General features: G+C 46.6%; 1 protein-coding gene and 1 long non-coding RNA gene across 5 annotated transcripts in view; one reads left to right on the top strand and one right to left on the bottom strand.

Annotated features, from left to right (window-relative positions):
* The first annotated feature begins 557 nt into the window (after positions 1 to 557).
* Positions 558 to 21388, top strand: dchs2 (dachsous cadherin-related 2). 2 transcript variants are annotated; one of them, XM_053855072.1, is made up of 20 exons: positions 559 to 2426; positions 2960 to 3151; positions 3303 to 3534; positions 3810 to 4046; positions 5527 to 6534; positions 6604 to 6791; positions 6893 to 6992; positions 7058 to 7224; positions 7912 to 8743; positions 9209 to 9448; positions 11142 to 11276; positions 13099 to 13308; positions 13385 to 14242; positions 14310 to 14423; positions 14522 to 14733; positions 14797 to 14948; positions 15031 to 15161; positions 15240 to 15526; positions 15690 to 15831; positions 16577 to 21388. In XM_053855072.1, exons 1-20 carry the CDS (start codon positions 723 to 725, stop codon positions 19153 to 19155), a joined length of 9720 nt encoding a protein of 3239 aa, XP_053711047.1. In that variant the 5' UTR covers positions 559 to 722; the 3' UTR covers positions 19156 to 21388. The 2 variants fall into 2 exon arrangements, with proteins under 2 accessions (XP_053711045.1, XP_053711047.1); XM_053855070.1 differs by having other exon boundaries at positions 558 to 2426; positions 14522 to 14948.
* LOC128753399 (uncharacterized) overlaps positions 4142 to 22140 on the bottom strand; it is a 39474-nt gene continuing 21475 nt past the window's right edge. The window contains exons 4-6 of one of the 3 annotated variants that reach the window (XR_008413857.1): positions 11114 to 11239; positions 7903 to 8727; positions 4142 to 7044 (exon numbers count right to left, since the gene is read on the bottom strand). This is a non-coding gene — a long non-coding RNA (uncharacterized LOC128753399). Of the gene's footprint in view, positions 8728 to 11113; positions 11240 to 22140 lie in introns of all 3 variants that reach the window. The other 2 variants (XR_008413856.1, XR_008413855.1) reach the window with 2 other exon arrangements.

The raw sequence follows: 22140 nt of genomic DNA, 5'->3' as shown, positions 1-22140 counted from the left end.
TCACACCTGCTCACTACATCGAAGGCGAAATGGGAAATAAATAAATAAATAAATAAAATGCCACATCATATAACGGCATTGATGTGAGGGGCTGTGTAACAATAGTGAATATAATTATTTGGTATTATTCTGAGACAATGACCTTAATAATCGAGAAAAAGATTAATGACATCATTTAAAACGCATCAATAATTTGTAATACTTTACCAAAAGTCAATATAACTCCGCAAATATAAGAGCAAAAAATGATAATAAATGATAATAAACAAAATAAGATATAGATTTAGATGAGATTAGATGGAATTTATTAGTTGCACAGCGGGGAAATTCAACTAACATGTTAGATACACGTCAATAAAAATGAGGGAAAATAAATAATCAGATATAGAGAATAAAGACATTTTTAAAGGATGGAAAAGAATGGTGAAACACTGAGCTACTCCCTGGGCGAGGTGTGATCTATCAGCTGTGACATCTGTCCCCACGTCAGCTTATCTTCTGTCCTAATTACATCTCAGACGATCGCAGATGGACCCGTGTCAGCAGGAGTCCTCCAGCGTGTGCCTCCGGGAGGGAGTGCCCAGGCCGCACAGTGGGATCATTGTGTCCAGTCCGAAGAGGGCTTGTTTGTTGTCTTCAGAGCAAACATGTTCTCCAGAGGTGCAGTGCAGAGGATGGCGCCTTTAAAGATCAGGCCGCTCTTTTGACACATCTCGGGAGGCATGTCTCGCAAAAGCGTCTTGGTGTTTGTCCTCCTGGCTCTGCTGTGGCACCAGTCGCTCGCTCAGGTGTTCAACCTGACGCTGACGGTCAAAGAAGGCCTTCCCGCTGACACCATCGTTGGAGACCTGGGTGCTGGCTTCAGTACGCCCAGCACAGGGTTTTTCATCTCCGAGAGCAGAGACTCGTACGTCTTCAGAGACCTGGAAATCGACCCGGACACCGGGCTCATCTCCACTGCGGTGGTTCTGGACCGAGAGAGCCGAGACATTTATGAATTTGTGGCGGCAACACTTACAGGTGAGGTGATCCGAGTCAAAATCTTAGTTGAGGACGTCAACGATCATTCGCCGGTGTTTCCTTCAGAGGAGGTTGAGTTAGGGATATCTGAGTTGTCCCCCTTTGGGAGCCGGTTCCAGTTGGAGGGAGCTAGAGACCAAGATGTTGGGGAGTTTGGTACCCAAGGCTATAGAATCTCAGAGGGCAGGATGGCAGAGATGTTCCAACTGGAGTACCGTAACGGCAACCTGGATCTGATCCTGGTGAGCAAGCTTGACAGAGAGGCTCAGGACTTCTACTCGCTCACCATTGAGGCCTTCGATGGTGGCATCCCAGCCAGGACCGGGGCGCTTCAGGTCAACATCCACATCCTGGATGAGAACGACAACCCGCCGGTGTTCAACCAGACGGAGTATCATACTTCGATTATGGAAAGTGCTCCAGTGATGTCGACAGTGTGTCAGGTTCATGCCACAGACCAGGACCAGGGCGAGAACTCTCGGATCACCTACGAAATCAACCACCGCCAGAGCGACCCTCATGAGATCTTCTCCATCAATGAGACCACCGGGGAGATTTACCTCAACAAGCCTCTTGACTTCGAGGCCAACAGCTTCCATGAGTTGATCGTCACTGCCAGAGACAACGGGGCTCAGCCGGAGCAGAGCAGTGCCCACGTGGGCGTGAAGGTCCTCAACGTCAATGACAACAGTCCGACCATCAACGTGTTGTTTCTCAGTGAAGCAGGAGATGCAGTGGTCTCGGAAGCAGCATCTCTTGGCGATTACGTTGCCCGGGTTTCTGTGTCGGACCCAGACGTGGATACGGCAGAGATTGCGGTTGCCCTCGAGGGCGACGATGGGATGTTCGCCCTGAAGCAGACAGATGACTTCCTGTTCGCTTTATGTGTCAATGCAAAGCTGGACAGAGAAGAGAAGGACCTCTATGAGCTGAAGGTTCGGGTGACAGATTTTGGGTCGCCCCCTCTCAGCAGTGAGACAGTCCTGCTAATACGAGTGATGGACAGTAACGACTGTCCACCGGTTTTCGACAGGGACACGTATACAGTCAACGTCAGGGAGGACGCACCTATTGGTGCCTCCCTGATCCAGATCCAGGCCCGGGACGCAGATGAAGGTCCAAACTCAGACCTCAGATACTCCATCCTCAGATCTAACCAGGACCAACTGATCAGCATCGACCCGCTGACGGGTCTGGTCATGACGGCAGCAGGTTTGGATCGAGAGAGGCAGGCGGAGGTTTGGTATCTGGTCATGGCGGAAGACGGAGGAGAACCTGCGCTGTCATCTACAGCCACAGTTACCCTGAGGATAGAGGATGTCAACGACAATGAGCCGATGTTCCTGCAGCCGCTTTACAATGTGTCTATCCCTGAACACAGCGACGCCGGAACCTGCTTTTTACAGGTATGTTGAGTTCACTTTTTTCTCCTGAGAAACCCCACCAAATTGGTCCCGACCACAAATCCTCAAGAGACACCATGTGACTCCAGAAAAGATTTGTGAGGACGCGCAGTTCATTTTCCTTTAAGCTCCTTCTGTATGACTCTTGAATCAGACAGAAAGGACCCTTGGTTTTGCACTTCTGACTCGTGGCCATGTCTTAATGGTGTGTCACAGAACAGAAGCTTTATTGAGAATAAGCACCACGTCAGTGTTTCACTGCACACACACATCACTCTGACTCTGACACAAGTGACGCCTGGTACCAGCCTGGTCGTCAAAATGGACTCTATGAAGCTTGTGTCATGGGAAAAATCTAAATGGAAATGTTGTAGTTTGTGTTGGGAAAACGTGTCAGACAAATAACTTCAGTTTTTCAGGTGGGGACGGTCACATAAATAAGATGAGGGTGGATGTCCTACAATGGTCATGTCCACGATTCAATGGTGATGGAGTGATGAAGCAAAATGAGCCTCCTATCGCATGTCCTCCTGCAGGTGGTGGCCAGAGACCTGGACAGCGCTGAGTTTGGGTCGCTGCTCTATTCTCTCTCGGATGGCTTCGACGGACAGAACCAGCACTCCCTCTTCCAGGTCCAACCCCAGACGGGGGAGCTGTGTGTCGCCGGGGACATCGATCGAGACGCCGGGACAACTTTCCACGACCTAGTGGTCCGAGTTGAAGATCCAGTGAGTCCGCTCTTTATAACGTTAAACCGAAGCAAGGTATTAGTTAGACGTGAAAGGAGCTGTGTTATCCATTGACTCAGAGTGGAGCTTATCAGAGCTAAAATTCGGGTGCAAGATTGATCTCCACAGAGATTGTTTTCATGGTTGTCAGGGTGGTCTCAGCGCTCAGACCTACGTCCACATCGAGATCGAAGACCTGAACGACAACGCTCCGGTCTTCAACCCTGCTGAGTACACCACCAGCATCAGCAGCCACACACACCCGGGCGCAGAACTTCTCACAGTCCTGGCTGCAGATCCAGACTCCGGCAGGTTCGGGCAGGTCTTCTACCAACTCCTCCCGGGGGACTTGTCCAGCATGTTCACGCTTGATAAACACACAGGTGAGACTTTGCTGTGCCGTTAAATCACTTGCGCGAGCAGAAATCTCTCAGTACTCACAGATGAACGCGGACTTAATGCGAGTAAGTCTTGCAGATATAATTGCCAGCGTCAGGTCACAGCTTGACGCCCAAATCGGACCACATGGTGCACTCAAGCACCAATTTTGCAATCCTGGGAAATCCAAGCAAAGTTCTTATGTCTCCTGCTTTGGCACCATTTCTTCCTAATACAGTATTGTGCACTGGATAATAATGAGGCTGACTCTCTGACGCAGGAACACTCTTCTTGACCTCCGCTCTGACCCATCTTGGTGCGGCCGGCATCAAACTGTACGTGACAGCTCAGGACGGCGGTGGCCTGACCTCGGTGCGACCGGCAGAGATCACCATCGGTGTCGTCCGCAGCTCTCAGGCTCCACCCACATTCCAGCGCTCGAGATATTCCTTCAGCGTTCCTGAAGATGCTGCCGCGGGATCCAGCGTGGGGATAGTAGAGGCTGCCAGCTCTGCCGGTGAGTGACAGAAACTCGCAGGTGGATTACTCAGCAACAACAGGAGGTTACTCGGCACAATTTACGCCAAGTTTGTAATCTCGTAAATCCTCAGAGTCATCGTGACCTGGTTTCCTCCGACTTCAACAGTCGTGTCCCAAACTGCTGAACACTACATATCAGTGATGATAAAATCAAGCAGAGAACTTTGCATTTTATTTTTCTGGGGTTTGAGGATTTGGAGCTTCTCCCAGCTACCTTGGGCGAGAGGCAGGTGACACCCTGCACAGGGCACCAGGCTGCATATAGACAGACAATCCTCTATGAACCTTTGGATGTTGGGCTGTGGGAGGAAACCGGAGTGTCTGGAGGAAACCCACTCTATTGCCACGCTGGCATCAAACCTGCAACCTTCATGCAGTGAGCCTACTGTTCGAACCATGATCCGCCATGCAGGGCAAAAGCTTATTGCCTTCATTCTTCCTTGATCTTTCAACAACTGTTCCCCCCTCGACCACCTGAGACAGTCACGTTGGGTCATTTAATCACTTAACGGATTAACTCTTCAGATTAAAGCACAAACAACTATGTCGTGTCTGATGATGGCGTCTTAATCTTGCTGTTTCAACTCAAATTGAGGAGATTATTTGGACCTGTATTGTCTTATTAGTCAGTGGATTAGACAGCAGGATTAGATGTTTATTGTGTTGAACAAGGAACCAGTGAAGAACTTGAATATAACGGTTCTACTATTACACAGCGAAATAAAGAAATCACTATTTAGAAGTTTTCACGTAATAATAAAATTCAAAATAATAACATACTGTAGGTCATTCTAGGCCAAATGTTGAATAAAACTGTGGCTAGTAATAAATATAGCAAATGACAATTAAAAGATCCTTTGTCAGCATTAAAAGCAAAGGCCAAAAAGTACAGGAGAAATATGCAAAAACATTTAATAGGATGGAACTTGATTTCTCTTGATAAAGGGTCGACAGACTTGATAAGTATGGACCGTACAGACTTTGACAAATGCAAACAATGCATCAACTATGGACCCTGTGTCATATTTTTCAGATCGCATTCATTCATTTCATAGACTTAAATGTCTAATGTTGAGTGGAATCACTTTTAAAATGTTGATTTGAAGTGTAATATAATAGGGAAAACCGAAGAAAAACAAGAAACAAAATCCCAGCGCAAGTGTGACATCACCAGAAGCTGGCATCACACTCACAACAAAAATGTATTGTGTTTGCCCATAAACACTAGCAAAGCTCAGATTCTACACGACTCTATGAATAATAAATGACGTACTATTAAAATTGTTAAGATGCATACAAACATGTAAAAAAATCCAATGGAAATCAACTGAAAAATCAATTCATCATAACAGTACCACAAAGTACATCGCTATTTCCTTACACTAACTTGCGCATTGATCAATTTTGTAAGTGTGAAAAGTGAAAAGAATTTGAGATTTTTTTCCCTGTTCCTGTAGATTCTACAGAGTCTGTGTTCTACCGAATCTCCTCCGGCGACCCTCATGGTCTGTTCTCTGTTCATCCAACATCTGGACTGATCAGCACCCTCAAAGCTCTGGACCATGAGTCGCAGCCGTACGCTCTGCTGGTTCTCCAGGCCTACTCTGGGTCTTCGCCCGTCTACAGCACCACACAGGTCAATGCCACCATCCTAGACTTGAACGACAACACTCCGGTTTTCCCCAAATCCTCCGACTCTGTCGTCGTGTCTCAGAACACCCCACCTGGAACGGTGGTGTTTATTGCGCACGCACATGACGAAGACAGCGGTGCAAACGGCAGAGTGCTCTACTTCCTGAAGAGCAGCAGGGACGGCATGTTTGCTGTCGACCACAGCTTTGGAACAGTCATACTAAACCGGAGTTTGCAGGCAGAAACCCCGACACGTCATCAGCTGCTGATTGTAGCTCAAGACGAAGGAGTGCCGTCGCTGAGCTCCACGCTGACCCTCACTGTCAGTGTGGACCACAGCAGTGCTGAGCACAACCTGGCCTTCGAGACGTTGGTCTACCAGGTGGAGATCGGCGAGGGATACAGGAAAGATGCCCGGGTTATCCAAGTGAGGGCGCACCAGAGCCAAGACTCTCACACAAGCGTCGCCTATTCCCTGGCTGCCGAGGTGGGGTTTCCTCTCCCTCCGTTTCGCATTCACCCACAGACGGGCTGGTTGTATCTGACCCACAACTTGGACTACGAAACAGAGCCAGCCTTTCACTTTAAAGCGTTAGCTACTACAAAGGATGGCGCTAACGCCACAGCGACAGTGATCGTCCAGGTGCTGGACATTAACGACAACATTCCAGAGTTCAGCACTGACGCCTACTACTTCACTGTGTCTGAGGGTACGTCGCCTCAAGGCCTAGTGGGCAAAGTCGAGGCTGTAGACAAGGACTCGGGGAAGAACGGCCAACTGACCTACATCCTGCTCTCTGATGGGAAGTTCTTCCGCATCAACGCGAAAACAGGTTGGGCTGATGACATCACCTGCAGGTTAACTTGAAAGCACTGAGCCAAAATCTCCCACTCTAACACAGGTGAAATCTTTAACTGGGTGGCGTTGGATCGGGAGCAGCACTGCCAGCACAGGTTAAAGGTCATGGTGACGGACCAAGGACACCCCAGACTCAACTCCACTGCCACTGTCCACATCCTGGTCACCGACGTTAACGACAACGCTCCGCACTTCACTCACCTGCCTGCTAGCAAGGAGACAAACGTCCAGGTATGATACCAAAGTGTAGAGTACCTAAGTGTATCTTGAACATCAGGAAATATTACTATTGAGAAGCTTGCGATGTGCGTATCCCTCACACCTGCCTCCAGATGTGGGCCGGAGTGCCAGCTGGCTCTCGGGTGACGACCATGTTTGCCAAGGACGTGGACGCAGGAGAAAATGGAACCATTACTTTTTCAATAGCCACAGGTGCGTTGTCATCATCGCTGGATGTCCGAAGGTCTTATCAAACTGAAGACTCCTGCTTGTTTCAGACGACATGGAGGAAACTTTGGGGCATTTTGAGATTGACAGCAGAACAGGAGACATCAGAAACACAGAACTCTTCAGCCACGAGGTGCAACAGTTTTACACTCTCAAGGTCATAGCCTGCGATAAAGGAAGTCCCTCACTACAGGAAGTTGCTACCATTCACATACAGGTTTGGGTTTTTTTGCTTTAAATTTGCATTACGTAGCACGGTGTAGTGGCACTACGACTACTCTGACGATTGTGCAGTACTTTGCTCATCATACCAATGCGGATTACTCCAGTCTTCTCCATACTTTTACACACTGCACTTCATACACAAATACTTCAATGTTTTCAAACTTTACGCACCACTCTGACAAGTTGTACTTTGTCCTTGGCTTAGCAACTTCCCCAACAACTACCCCAATGTTTGCATGCTACACAGACCTTTGCATACGATGTAAATGTTTCTGCATTACGTGACTGCACAACTTTTAACTGCTGAGTGGTATATTGACCTTTGCATACCTATTTGACATTCATGCACTACTTTGATAACTGCACGGTTCTCTGGCGTTTTTCCACCACACCCATCTTTGCATGCTACTTTGATGTTAACACACGACTCAGATATTTGTGCAGTGCTTCAATATTTGGATGCTACTTTGATATGTCTACACACTCGTACGACGATTGTGTGGTGTTCTAGCATTTGTCTACTACCTGTTTGCCCACTGCTTTCATATTGACACACCACGATGACCATTGCGTGACACTCTGATGTTTGCATGCTCCTTTGATCTTCACTTTGAAACCCATTTGCTTTGATGTGGACTCAACACAAGACATCAAAGTTTAACAAACCTACCTCCACCAGGTCCATGGAGTGGAGGCCCACTATGGTCACGCTGAGCAGCCGATTGTGAGAATATTTTCGGTGAAAGAGGACAGAGCTCCAGGGACAGTTATTGGCTCTGCTGCGGTGTCCGATGATGGAAGGTTTCACTACTCCATCATGGAGGGAGATGGCAGCATCAACTTTGGGATTGACGGCTCCTCTGGCGACATTTACATCTACCAGCCTCTGGACTACGAGTCTGTGGTGCAGTACTTCCTCCTGATCTGCGCTGAGGATGCTCCACTCACTTCTGGGGTGAACGTGACTTTGCTGGTCAGTGTGACAGTGGAGGACGTAAATGACCACTCGCCCTGGTTCCCCGATCCACTGGTCACCCTCGGTGTGAGGGAGGACGCTGCAGTGGGTACCATGATCTTGGCTTTCCACGCTAAAGATGCTGATGGGACATTTACAAACAGCAATCTACGTTACTCCTTGGCGTCAGACTCCGGACCGTCACACTCGCCATTCCAGATAAACCCACTGACTGGCTGCTTGACCGTAGCAGCACCGTTGGACCGGGAGAGCTCCAGCAGCTTCGCCTTCACGGTGATGGCCACTGACCGGGCAGAGAGGAGGGAAGAGAGGCGGCAGGCGTGGGCAACTGCTCAGTTGTTTCTGCTGGACGTGAACGATAACCGACCCATCTTCACCTCTGCTGACTCGGTTCAGGTGATGGAGGATGCAGAGGTGGGAAGTCAGCTGCATCACTTCATCACCACGGATGGAGACAGAGGAGACAACGGAGTGGTCTCTTACTTCCTCATGGCTGGAGACGCAGACAAACTCTTTACTCTGGAGGAGAAAACAGGTCAGGAAGCCAAACTTGAGATCAGCTCTCACTTGTGCTGTAACAGTCAAAGACCGCATTACTCTCAACATGTATAAAACATTTCCTTTCATGGCCACTTGGTGGAAGCATTTCATCACTTTTAAGAACAGTGCCCCGACTGATGAAATGGACGCACTACACCGGCACAATGATTCCGTACCATGTTCACCTGCTTAAATTAAAAGTTTTTTATTGAAGCCTCAGTCGCATGAACTCACCTGTGGACCGTTTAAAGACCTGTTTTAAAAGGTTCCAAATTGACAAATTAGACAACGAAACATGACATCACAACACCAAAGTGAAGCTTCTAGAGAGGATGTGTATTTAGTGTCCTAGAACCGGTGTTCTATTCCAGGGGCATCAGATGTCTCCACCATGTATCGTGACATCAGATATAACAAAGAGACTTGTCCCAAACATGTCCTTTTATCCCTCTCTCTCCAGGTCTCTTGTTTCTGTTGGCTCCTCTGGACTTCGAGACTCAGAGCGTCTACCGTCTGACGGTGCGTGCCGTCGATCACGGCCGTCCCTCGCTAACTTCCACTCACACTTTAACGGTGGAGGTGGTGGATGTGAATGACCAGCCGCCAGTCTTCACCCAAGTGCTTTATAACGCCAGCGTGGCCGAGAACAGAGACGCAGGAGAGACGGTGATCCAGGTTTCTGCTACTGATAAAGACTCAGGTATTGACCATCATGTCAGAGATTGGTGCACCTTAAGGTATTTACATTAGGTATTTAAGTACATTAATAAACAAACATGGGTCATTCTGTGGAACCTTTTGGGTTTCTACCTTGGACAATGGCCTACCTTAACCCTTTAATTCTTCATGTCTAGAAAGTCAAACCCTAATATATGAATTCAAAATTATTTTTTAAAATATATTTTTATTGATCTGATTATTAAAATGATACCCTAGGTATAATATGATATGTTTTAAAAATGTAAGTATAACACACGCTGTATGTTTATGGCCACCCTGCAGTTCTCCATACCACCCCACAACGCTCATGTTCTAGTTCAATGTTTCTTTAAGATGACATCATTCAAATCACACACAGTTAGATTGGATTTGGGCCATGTTATGCTGAACATTACCACTGCTTAACACTGAAACTGTTCAATTAAAATACATAAAATTGAATATATAAATAAGGCAGTCAATGGATTGAAATTTTGACGTTTAAGTTAGTTTAAGTTTTAAACTAACATTTAAAGCAGATTTTAGAGCAGGGAAACAATAGGTTGGAGATACGACTAAAGTGGTTGATGTGTCCCACAGCTGTATTTGTCTACAGCATATACTGTGTAATTTTAACGCTCCACAGTGTGGGTTTAGGGAAAAGGTAAAGTCATTTTTATGATTTTGGAACTCAGCACGACATGAGGAAAAGCGGTGGGGCAGCTGCAGCTCAGTCTGATTTGTTGTGGTTGAACTTGAATGAAGGTGATTGTTTAGTTCCAGTCCATTAGCCCTTTAATTGAAACCAACCACGGAGCTCGTTCTGCACTGTACATCCCTCCGACTCTCCCTCAGCTGACCCCCGAAATCGCACTCTCAAATCAGCCTTGTTTATTTTCACACTTTGTGCACAGGGCCTCCAAAACCTCCTGGTGTTGACAGTACAAGTCCGTTCAAATCCTGCTGGCACTGGGAGGTGAAGCGGGAGGCGCATGTGGCAGCAGGATTTACACGGACCAGGTCGCTGATTTTGAACTAAACATTCTTGGGGATGAGGATTGTCCAAGAACAGCAAGCACTGGTCTCTGCTGGGAGGTTTGCAAGGTCCTCGCTCATGATGACTTCCATAATCCGAGCCATCTGTGCCAATATGGCCTGGTGTTTTTATCCAAAAAAACTGCCCGTCAAGCGTCTGCTTTCACCCCAAAAACGGTTCTCACAGATGAGAACCCATGTGGTGGTCTTTAGACCTTTAGTGGAGGGCAGTGTAGAGGTCAGATTGAGGTTGGCTCTAAAGCCGGGCTGTCAGTCTTCAGCGGTGAGATGTTACACATTTGTCTGTTTTTAATTTAGAGAGCACCCGATGAGGTGTCGAACTGAGCCACTGTCGAAGTGTAGATTAAAACCATGAGGACACGAACAGACTGCGCTTGATCAGAGATCCAATGGTCATAAGGTCCTCACCTTGGTAAGATGGTAAAGAATAACATTGGGCATGTTTTATAGTGATGGACTCGACTGAAGGGCATGAACTTAGCATTCTGAAACCCCCAAAATTAAACATATATTTTTTCATAATAACTAAAAATCTATGGATTTGTATATCTGGTCAGAATAGCTCTATATTTGCAGGTAAAGAAAGCATATGACTGAAACTCTGACTCACATTTGCAACATCCGCCATGTTTCATCAGGTCAGAGCGCGGTGGTGTGGTACAGTCTGCTGCCAGGACCCGGCTACGAGCTCTTCAACATCGACCCGTACAGCGGTCTGATCACCACCACGTCGTGCCTGGACAGAGAGCAGCAGCAAACCCTCACCCTCAGAGGTAAGCGCTCTTACCTCAGGACTGCAGTGGACTTTGTGACTGAGATCATCAAAAACAGAATTAAAACATCAGCGACTGGAAAGAGTGACAGTTCAGAAGATTCACACAACAGACAGGAATACAACATGTGTTGGACAGCTACACCAATACTCATCTAAACCGTAACAACGATCAATAATAACAACCATTTATCAAATATGACAAAAGCTCAATTAGAGTAACAACATAATTATGCTAACAAAATATTGGATATGGTCGTGATTGCAACAGTAAATGTCAACAAAGCTGCAGTGAATGATGAATTCAAAAGGGAGGAAGAAAGTAACTTGGAGTTGAACTTATTAGATAAACTATACATTAAGAATGCTAATAATGGTGAGAGCAGGATTAAAACACAGACAATAAAAAAAGAATGTGTTCAGTTTGTCTTAAAAGTGCAAAAGCTCTTGTGTCCGTGCAGCGCGAACGTCTGGAGGAAGCCTGTTCCAGAGTCGGGGATCAGCCAGAAGGCTCGCTTACCTTGGGTCTTCATAGGCCAATAAACTAAGAGAACCTCAGTCGACTCACTCGACTGGGTAAACTCCGATGTCAGAAACGGACTTATTAAACAAGGAAGTTGGAAAAGACCTGGTAAAGCAGGAAGTAAGAAATAGATCGGGGGGGGGGGGGGGGGGGGGGGGGGGATTGGAAATGGTCCGCGTAGACGACACAAGACAGACATGGACTTGGTGAATAAGAAAGGTGGAGAAAGACTTGAAAAGCTGGAAAGTCAGAAACTTGGTAACACAAAAAGTTGGAAATCGACTTTCTATAAAATAAATTACAGAACTTGATTATGAACTCAGTGAAGTAGTCAAAAAGTCTTGGTGAACTACAGAGGTTAATACTTGTTAAACTGCAAAATACACAAACTGGATGAGACGAGTAGAAAGGAATATTTAACTGCATGCTTAAATGTTTAAATAAGGTTTAGCACCTTTCAGTTTGCATAGCAGAGACAGTGAAATTCACCCACACGCACTTGAGGGCTCCATGTTAAAATCACTCGTAAAGGCACCAACTGACTTAAAGATAAAAGTGCTCAATAAAAGTGTCGTCCAAGTCTTTTCCTCCTCGTCATGCTTCACAGCCAGTTGTAAAGGGATTTTTTGTTTTTTCGACAGATTGATAGATGGTAGGGAAAGGGCGAGGCTTCTAAAAGCTAAGGCGTGGAACCTTTATCGAATCTATCATAAAACATCTGAAGGCAATTCATGACTCAGTCGGATCATGTTTGTCCAGTCAGCAGTGCAGTGACCAAAGTGTATTTGTGAATGTATGTGGCTGTGCTGTGAGGTAGATGGGTTGAGAAAATATTTTCAATAACAACAACTATAACACCAAAATTAAGTTAAAACCTACGTTTGCTGTCTTATATTTCATGAACTTAAATTAGAGTTTAAGTACTCTTGAGGGACGGCAGCAGATGACTGCAACCAGGGGGCCTGTAACTACTGAGTGTTAACAGATGTTAGCAGAAAACTGTGTCTGGAGCAGAGGATTCTGTCTTTTTAGGACTTTAAATGAAGACAAATCTCCTACGCAGAAGCATAAGCGGCTGTTTAAGAGGTCTGACTACAGTATCTCATGCTCGCAAGATTGTCCCTTCACAATGCTTTCAACCGCCAAGTTGCTCACACAGCAGTTTCAAAAATGGCAAACGAGCCGTCCGACACTATGTCACAATGTCTTTAATAAATGGCCAACAATACTTTTTCCTTAGAAAAGATTCATTGCCAAAAGAAATGTCAAAAGTTTCCGTTCTCCTTCCTCTTCCTCTCAGTCCAGGCTCGCGACAGCAGCGCCCGGCCGTTGTCTGCCACCGCCACAGTGCTGTGTACCGTGCTGGACACCAACGACAATCCTCCAGAATTCATGCAGTCGTCCTTCCAGATCAGCTTCCCAGAAAACCAACCAGCAGGAATCATTTACACAGCCCGGGCGAGTGACCCGGACCATGGCGAGAACGGAACCGTGCTGTACTCTATTCTTGGTGCGGGCATGTCGAATATATAACGTTCGAATCCATGAATGCGCTAACATGTCTGATGACTCTTTTCGTGACTCAGGTGAGGACCAAGGGAGTCGCTTCTCCATCAACAGCAACACTGGAGAAGTGAGCACCAATAAGATCCTGGACCGTGAGGACAAGAGGAACTACACACTGACCTTGCAAGCGCGAGACGATGGGCGTGTACCACTTCACTCCTCCATGCAGCTCCACTTGGTGCTGCTGGACATGAATGACAACGGCCCAACCTTTCTTTGGAAGCGATACCAGGCTTCAGTATCTGAGGAGATACGACCAGGAACTGAAGTCCTACGAGTGGCCGCACTTGATCCTGATGAAGGGCCCAACGGAGATATAAGCTACTCCCTAACGGAGAACAGCAGTCTTGGGACCTTCTCAATAGATGCGTCCACAGGTGTGATCCGGACCCTCAGGCGCTTGGACAGAGAGCGCTGCTCTCGCTACACTCTCCATGTGGAGGCTGCTGATGGCTGCCCTCAAGGTCCGCTGAGTTCTGTGGTGTCAGTGACCATAGACGTAGAGGATGTCAACGACCACATTCCAGTCTGTACAGAAAATCCAACAGAAGCTTGGGTTTCCACCAAGAGTCTTCCGGGTGAGATCCTGGCCACGGTCACGGCTACCGATGCCGATCGGGGCGAGAACGGAACGGTGCAGTTCTCTTTCCCTGACGAGGAAGACCTCTTCCACATAAACCAGTCTGGTGAAATCACACTCAGAAGCCCAGTGGGAGACGGCTTTTCTGGGAAGACACTGCAGGTCGTCGTTTCGGATGGAGGACGACCTGCAATGACCTCTACCTGCCTCGTGTTTGTCCACCTGAAGGGGGAAGTCCAGCGACTACAGTTCACCAACAAAGCATACAATTCCTCAGTCGACGAAAACAGTCGAGCTGGTAGGACGTCTTGCATCACCTTCATATTCTTCAAGTTACAATCCATGACCTCATTCTCCAAATACAGGGACTTGGATTGGGCAAGTTGAAGCCCTGGATGAAACAAACGGCCGACAAAGACTCACCTACAGTATGTTTAGAGGCAGCGAGGGAGACGTTTTCTCCATTAACCCCCATACAGGTAGTTCTTGTAGTAGTCATTTTTTGTTGACAAATTCTATCCACGGCAGGATTTGTGCAGTTACCTGACCTGTTTTATGCTAATAACCAATCCTGAAGGAGAGATCCGCGTCCAGAAAGACAACGCTCTGGACCACGAGACAAGCCCTCAGATGGAGCTGGTGGTTTTGGTGGGCAATGGTCAACAGACTGCTCACTGCAAAGTCACCATCACTTTACTGGACATCAATGACAACAGGCCGGTGTTTGAGCACGACACCTACAGAGCGGCCGTATGGGAGGGACAAATGCTCAACACCAGCGTCTTGCAGGTGAGAACTCTGCCCATATGCACCGAAGAAACCACCACTGACGCCCTCTCAATTGTCTCCCAGGTGTTTGCCTTCGATGACGACAGCGGAATCAATGGACAGATTGAGTATTCAATTATTTCTGGTAACCATAATGACGCATTCGTGCTGGACTCAACTGAAGGGATTCTCAGAACGAATGTCTTGTTGGACCATGAGATCACCTCCTCCTATAGGTATCTGTCTGTCCGTCATCCATCTAAACTAGTCGACCTATTCGCTGAGTTTAAATGTGTTATATTTGACATTCCTCGGCAGGCTGGTTCTGCAGGCTACAGACAGGGGGAGCCCTTCACTCAGCAGCACGACCACAGTCACTGTTCAAGTTGTGGACGTCAATGACAACAGCCCTGCAATTCCTCCATTGGAGCCTGTTTTAATAGCAGAAAGTAAGTCTCCTCCACTCAATAGAAAAGAAGCCTGGAATAGATATTTAAAGATATTTAACTGTCACATCTCCACTCTAGATCTCCCAGCAGGCTATGTGGTCACTCAGGTGACTGCGAACGACGTAGACCGAGGCTCAACCATCACCTACAGCTTTCCAGACGACACAAACACAGATGGTACGTTTGCCATTGACCGCTACACGGGGGTGATCACCTTGGCCCGAGCCCTGGACTACCAAGAGCAGACAGAGTACATTCTTCACATATCTGCATCCGACTCCATCCACCAGACCACAGGAGAGGTCAAAGTTCAAGTGCTGGATGTCAATGACCATCCGCCGGTGTTCACCAAGGCCTCCTACCAGGTACAGATGAGACGTTTTTATTCTGAACCTTTAACCCCTTAAAGCTGAGGCCAAATGCATAGTAAAGACAGCTTTGAAGTCTGGAGCTGAAAAAAAGGTTCAGACGTGGAGGGGTTAAATTTCCACAAACATCTATTTTACCTTGTCATGTTCTTTGTTGCAGGTGGAATTGCCCGAGCTTGTGCCACAGGACACATTTGTTTTGTCGGTTTCTGCCACCGACCGAGACTCCGGTGACAGTGGGAAGGTCTCCTACAAGCTCCTGACGTCTGCGTCACACGGATTTTACATTCACCCCAACAATGGTGAGACTTTTCCTTCATCAGAAAAACAATTAAAATATTCTATCATCAGACTGTTATGAGAAGTTCATTGTTGTAGCGCAATATGAGCTTGTAGCATGACTGGTTGGAGAGATTTTTACAGGAAAGACACCAGCAGTAAATACATAAAACTTGGATATAATGTGCAACTCTGCACAGGCCACTTTCTTTTTAACGCTTGAATAACCAAGGAAAAATTCTGAGAAGAACAAGGTGGATGAATTTATGCTTTAAGAGGGATACACTTGGGGCCTGAACTAAAAAGACACGTCTGCATGACTTAGCTCTAAGAAGCTGATGAAAAATACCAGCATGCTTTGAGAAATCTGTCACTGAAATGTGTTGCAATCTAAAAGCTCCAGTGATCACAGTTCATTTGTCTCAGTTCCCCTGGGTTCGTTTTGTAAATGACACTATGAATATGTGGTTTCATTTTTTAAAAATACCCAGAAATCAACTGCTCTTTTGTAAAATACAATGAGAGTAACAAAAGAATGAAAATAGTTTCATGTGCAAGTTCCTTAGCGGGAAGCAGCATAACGTAATTAAATGAACAAGAGATCTTTTTCTTCCAGTAGTGATGGAACAGATGGAAGTACAAACATCTGCTGAGTTCGTCTTTAGCATTATCTCAGTAATGCTAAAGTACTATAATGCTGCTAACACATGGAAGACAAGGAGTGATGAGTGGGGCCATTTTGTTAATCCTCATTATCATGTCTTTCAGGGTCGATTTACACCAGCAAACCCATGAGATCAAGTGAAACCGGGAGCTCTGCCACCCTTCTTGTTGAAGCCAGAGATGCGGGCGATCCGGTGCTCTCGAGCGTCACCGCCGTTGACGTGCTAATTCATGACACCAACGACCATGCGCCGGCATTCCTTCAGGACGTCTATACGCTGACAGTACCAGAGGACACCCCCAGGGGCACCACTCTCTTGACGCTGTCCGCAGATGACCAAGATTCCAGCCCTGAAAACACTCACCTAGAATTCAGTATTATCAAAGGGAATGAGGAGAAAATATTTTGCCTTGAAGTCCAAACAATTCAAGTCGAGAATCAAATGAAAAACGTGGGACGGCTTGTTCTCTGTAAGCCGTTGGACCGTGAGGTTACAGAGCACCATCAAATGACTGTGAGCGTGTCTGATCGAGGAACGCCTCCGCTGAACAACTCTGCTCTCGTGATGGTGACTGTGTCGGACTGCAATGACAATTCCCCGTCGTTTTCCAGGCGTGAGTATCATGCTCAGGTCAGTGAGAACAGCCTGGTTGGTACCAAGCTGGTTCAGATCAGAGCGCAGGATCCAGACCTAGGAACGAACGGTCTGCTGAAGTACGAGATCATCTCCGGTAACAACAAAGGTCATTACAAGCTCGACCCCCAGACTGGCATCTTAGTGGTCAGCAGTTTACTGGACTATGAAGAAGACCCGTTCTACACACTTACAATCCGTGCCATAGATGGAATGGAATCGTCTGAAGATAGGAATGTCGCCTTCACAGTTGTTTTCATCACCATTTTGGATGAGAATGATAACACCCCTTTCTTCACGTTCCCCACCTTTAACTGCTCGGTTCTGGAAAATCAACCCGTGTTCACCCACACTTGCTCGGTCCGTGCGATTGACAATGACTTGGGCCCATACGGACAGCTCACCTACTCCATCCTGTCGTCCTGCTTCATGGATTACGGCAGCAACAGCCCTGAGAGGAGAGAGGCCTTTGCCATCGACGCTCTTACAGGTGACATTCACACTGAACAGACCTTTGACTACGAACGTGACAGCGACTACTGTTTTGTCGTGGAAGCCAGAGACAAGGGTGACAAAGCGGCGAGCGTCACGGTGCATACGAAAATCAGGGGTGTGGATGAGTTTAGCCCCGTCTTCACCCAGAAGCAGTACCACTTTCTTCTGCCTGAAAACACCAAGTCTGGAGCGACAGTTGGCTACGTGATGGCCATGGATCATGATAGAGGAGTGGATGGAATGGTGGAGTATTCCCTTGTCAACTCGTCACCGTTTTTCGCAATCAACAGAACTATTGGAGCCATTTCCGTTTCGAATCACGTGTTTCATCGGCGAGGCCGCTACGGCACTGACGACATGGTTGAGCTGGTTGTGTCTGCAGGCAGTCCACGACTGGGCTCCAGAACCACCACCTGCCTTGTCTCTATAAACATCTCCAGTTCAGCAGAGGCTCTGACTGGGGTTCCACTAGATGTCCACATGTTCAGCCTCAGTGTCTCACTTGCTATATTCCTCCTTATCCTTGTCATTTTCGTGAGTTTGGTTTTGCGGTCCAAAATGAAAGAGGCTGCTTTAAAAAAGGCAGCTACTATAGCTGCACAGCAAAATAACTTTTCAGGCTCCCTCAGTCAAGAAAGTGGACAATTGAACGGTGCAGTTTCTCTGATGGAAATAAAGCGCCCCAGTATCCTGGTGACCAAACGGGACACGTTGAACCCTTACACTCCCACGGATTCCAGCGGCCGTGGATCTGCAGAGGGCGAAACAGCTGAGGACCAGGAAATAAAATGGATCAATGAATACTCTTGTCACGGAAGAGACAAGTTCAGACCCACTGAGGTCTCAGACTCGGCGTTTCCAGGGGACAGTATATCCTGTCACTCCATTGATGTCGGACCGGAGCACCTCTTCAATGAGGGGATGGTCAGCACAGACAGCATGTACACGTTCAGAGAAGAGGGAGGCGGAGAGGGACTGCTACCTGTGACGCTCCGAGTGAAGGATTTAGATGAGGCCGTGGAAGCGAAAGGGTCCGCCCCTCTCTCTGACACGCATGCTTTTGCAGATTCTTTATCATCAATCCTGTTTCCAGAGGAGCACATGTATGGAATCTACAACTGGGAACACCTTTTGCAGTGGGAGCCTCGCTTCCACACTCTAGCCTCGGTCTTTACAGACATAGCCATGCTCCCCGATGAGGCTCTGCAAGGACGACATGAGGCATTAGCAGCAGACTCTTGCAGCCTCATGTACCCACCCCCTCTAATAACAGGGGTAGCTCAACCAGGCATCCGAACTGTGCTGCCACGGAGGCCGACTAGAGATCCAAGCCTAAGAAGGAGGCCCTCTTACCCCAGGTATGCCTATTCTCCTTTAGGCAGGAACACAGGCCTAACCCCATCAGCCATGACCCCCACCTTCACCCCTTCTCTGACGTCCCTCACAATGAGGACGCCTAATGCTTCTCCAGTTTTGGACACCAGAGTCAGAGGCATCAGACTTGATGCTGGGCCCCAAACTGCAAGTCTACTGGAGGCCGAAATCCAAGTATAAAGACAAAAACATGGACAGAAAGACAAATTGATGTCTGAGGTGGAGGTGGATGAAGTGCTGTGAAATGTTACATGCGTCAAAGTAAATGCAAATCCACCCAGGTGGCAGCCAATATGCCCCTTAATGTAAGCTTTCATCACTCTTTATGACTTGGAACTCAGGGAAATGTAGCGTAACAATGGAAAGTTTTAAGTACTCACCAAGTCATTTACACAAGTACAGATACTGTACATCAGGATAGTAGAGAGGTATTTGCTCTTCGGTGCGCTCCACCTCTGCCTCATTTTTTTATTCAGATGTGAAGTGAGACTCAAAGTTTCCGATGCAGTAACATCTTCATTTACAGTATTTATTCCTGCCCAAGCTCAAAGGTTTGATTCACGAGTCATGAGCTGATTTTACCTTGTAACTGTAAGTAACTGGTGATATTCAGATGAGACTCCGTACATGCTTGACTCATTTGTCTTTCCATTGTGTAGATTAAAGTGCTATTGAGGTTTTAATGCTGCACATTCTTTGAAGCTTTTCAGTCTTGAAAATCATTTGTCTGTACTTGAAATAAGTCCTGACACATGGGAAACTTGTGAGCATTTCCAACAGTGAGGGGTGACCCTAACTCGGACCATAGTAACTATTTATCACCTCCGGCGCCATTGAGAGTGAAGTTACTGGGTTCCGTCACAACCAATAGTTTGTCATAAGCTGGTTAATGAAAACAGATATTCAGCTCGTGGGCCGTGACACTTCAGATAAAGTGTTTCAGATGTCTCTCTCAGCATTGCGTGTGCTGAACGTCTGTACGCACAAATGAAACACATTATTATCGTTCAGCAGTGAAATGTTGGCCCTGGTCGGTTGGACTTCAATAGCTTTAATAGCACAATGGTGGTGCTTAAATTCCCGCAGTAATAAAACAGTTCATCTCATGTAGGCATGTAGTCAAAATACAACAAGATCACTGAATTTGTTGGCCCTTCACTCAGCAGATGACAAACCTTTATCCGACCTTCGTTCTACAGTGGACTTTGTAAACAAACATGGCTGACCACGAGAGCCATCTCTTTCTGACACTCTACATTCAGACCCTGTGCAACATATCAGCTGTTACTGTTTTAATCTGCTGTATGAATGAGCCGCTGACCAACTCTGGTCACACACGCACACAAACATTCCCCAACTTTACCTCTCAGACTCCGCCCATTCAAACGTCCGCCATTCTCTGCCCTACAACAACCAGTGTACTTTGTCAGCCCGGAAACCACTCACAGAATATCATTATAAAACAGATGTCATTATTTTATCATCAAATGTTTTTCTTTGTTCTGATCTTTTGGGATAATAAGGCATATTTTATTAAAATCATTGCAGCATTTTTGGGATAAAAATGGACACAGATTAAGAATTTTCCTGGAATTCATTCATTGCTTTGGATGATCCTACAGTTCATTTTGGGAACTGTAGGATGATCGGTTGTAGTGCCTTGGTGGGGCATTAAAAGACAGACATTTTGAAATTGTATTCAGTGTCAAATATTGAGATCATAAGCTGTGATGCTAACGAATGAGCACAAACCTTTTCCTGGCTAACAGTCATCAGAAAAAATAAATAAAGACTCATCACTTCTTCTTCTTTCTCTTTCGGCTTCAGCAGATCATCTTCCTCCATCTCCCCCTGTCCTCTGCTTCCTCTTCTCTCAAACCTACAAACCTCATGTCCTCCTTCACCACCTCCATCAATCTCCTCTGTGGCCTTCCTCTCCACCTTCTGCCTGGCAGTTCCAACCTCAACATCTTCATCTACCAATGTACTGGCTCTCTCTCTCTCCTCTGTACATGTCCAAACCATCTCCATCCAGCCTCTCTGACTTGGTCTCCTAAACACCTGAGCACATGTGCTGTCCCTCTGATCCTATCATCATCCTGCTCACTCCCAGAGAGAAGCTCAGCATCTTCATCTCTGCTACCTCCAGCTCTGCCTCCTGTCTTTTCCTCAGTTTCCAAAACCTTTCCTCAAGACTAATCGCTATGAGCAAGTAATTCATCATTTAAAAGTATGATATTTTATAACAAGTATTTGAGAAGAAAGCAAGTCAACAACGCAGCATAAGAGTTAGCACACTTCACTTACACTTCCCAAACACAATTATCACGGAAAAATACTCAAAGGAAATGACCAATCACTAAAACTGCATCAGCACCAAACTGTGTCTGATTTTCCAGTTATGTTTACGCAAACACAATGAGTTGGAGTTCAAAGATGATTTGGGATATATTTTCTCAACAACTGTCTCAAAGTGGCCGGTCAATGTGGCTCCACTTAGTCTGCTAATGTTGTCGCCCCGTGGGAAGACGAGGAGTTAAAAGTCCTTATCAGATATCCTCGCGAAAGATAATAAACAGTCCGGACTAAACCGGCGTTTCGGTCCCTGCAGTCACAGAAAGGTGCGCAATTATTTATTGCCCCAGATCGTGCGCCACAATCTCCTCCATCTTTCATGTTTGTGATTTCAGCAGGTTTTTGGCCTCAGGATGACAGAGCTAAATCGCACGTTTAAATCAGTGGATTTGAAAAAACACCTTTCAGGGGAGACCTCCAACGTTCCTGTGACCGCGTGGGAGGTCATTGATCCTTTAAGCTTGCATTTTTGGGGAGGCATTTGAGGGGATGAAGCTATTTTAAAAAGCAAAACTTGGAACACTTTGATTCCTCAACTCATATCGCACTAGTTTCCTGTGATTCCAGAAGATCCCCTCACCCCTGTTGAAGATTTCTAAAAGTAGCCTCAAGTGAAAAGGTAACAATGGTTAAGATAAGATAAAAGATGAAGATAAAAACACATAAAATGATGTGTTGTGTTGATGGACAGAGTTTTGGAACACAAAAGGCCGGTGTTGCAACACAAGTCTTCTTGGATTCATTTCTCTCAGTCGATAAAGATCAGCTGAGTTGAAATCAAATTTCATTTCACTGATGTTTTCATCTGAA

This window comes from Synchiropus splendidus, chromosome 2 (assembly GCF_027744825.2).
Source record: "Synchiropus splendidus isolate RoL2022-P1 chromosome 2, RoL_Sspl_1.0, whole genome shotgun sequence".
NCBI classification, from domain to species: domain Eukaryota; kingdom Metazoa; phylum Chordata; class Actinopteri; order Syngnathiformes; family Callionymidae; genus Synchiropus; species Synchiropus splendidus.
This window is presented reverse-complemented; position numbering and strand designations above follow the sequence as displayed.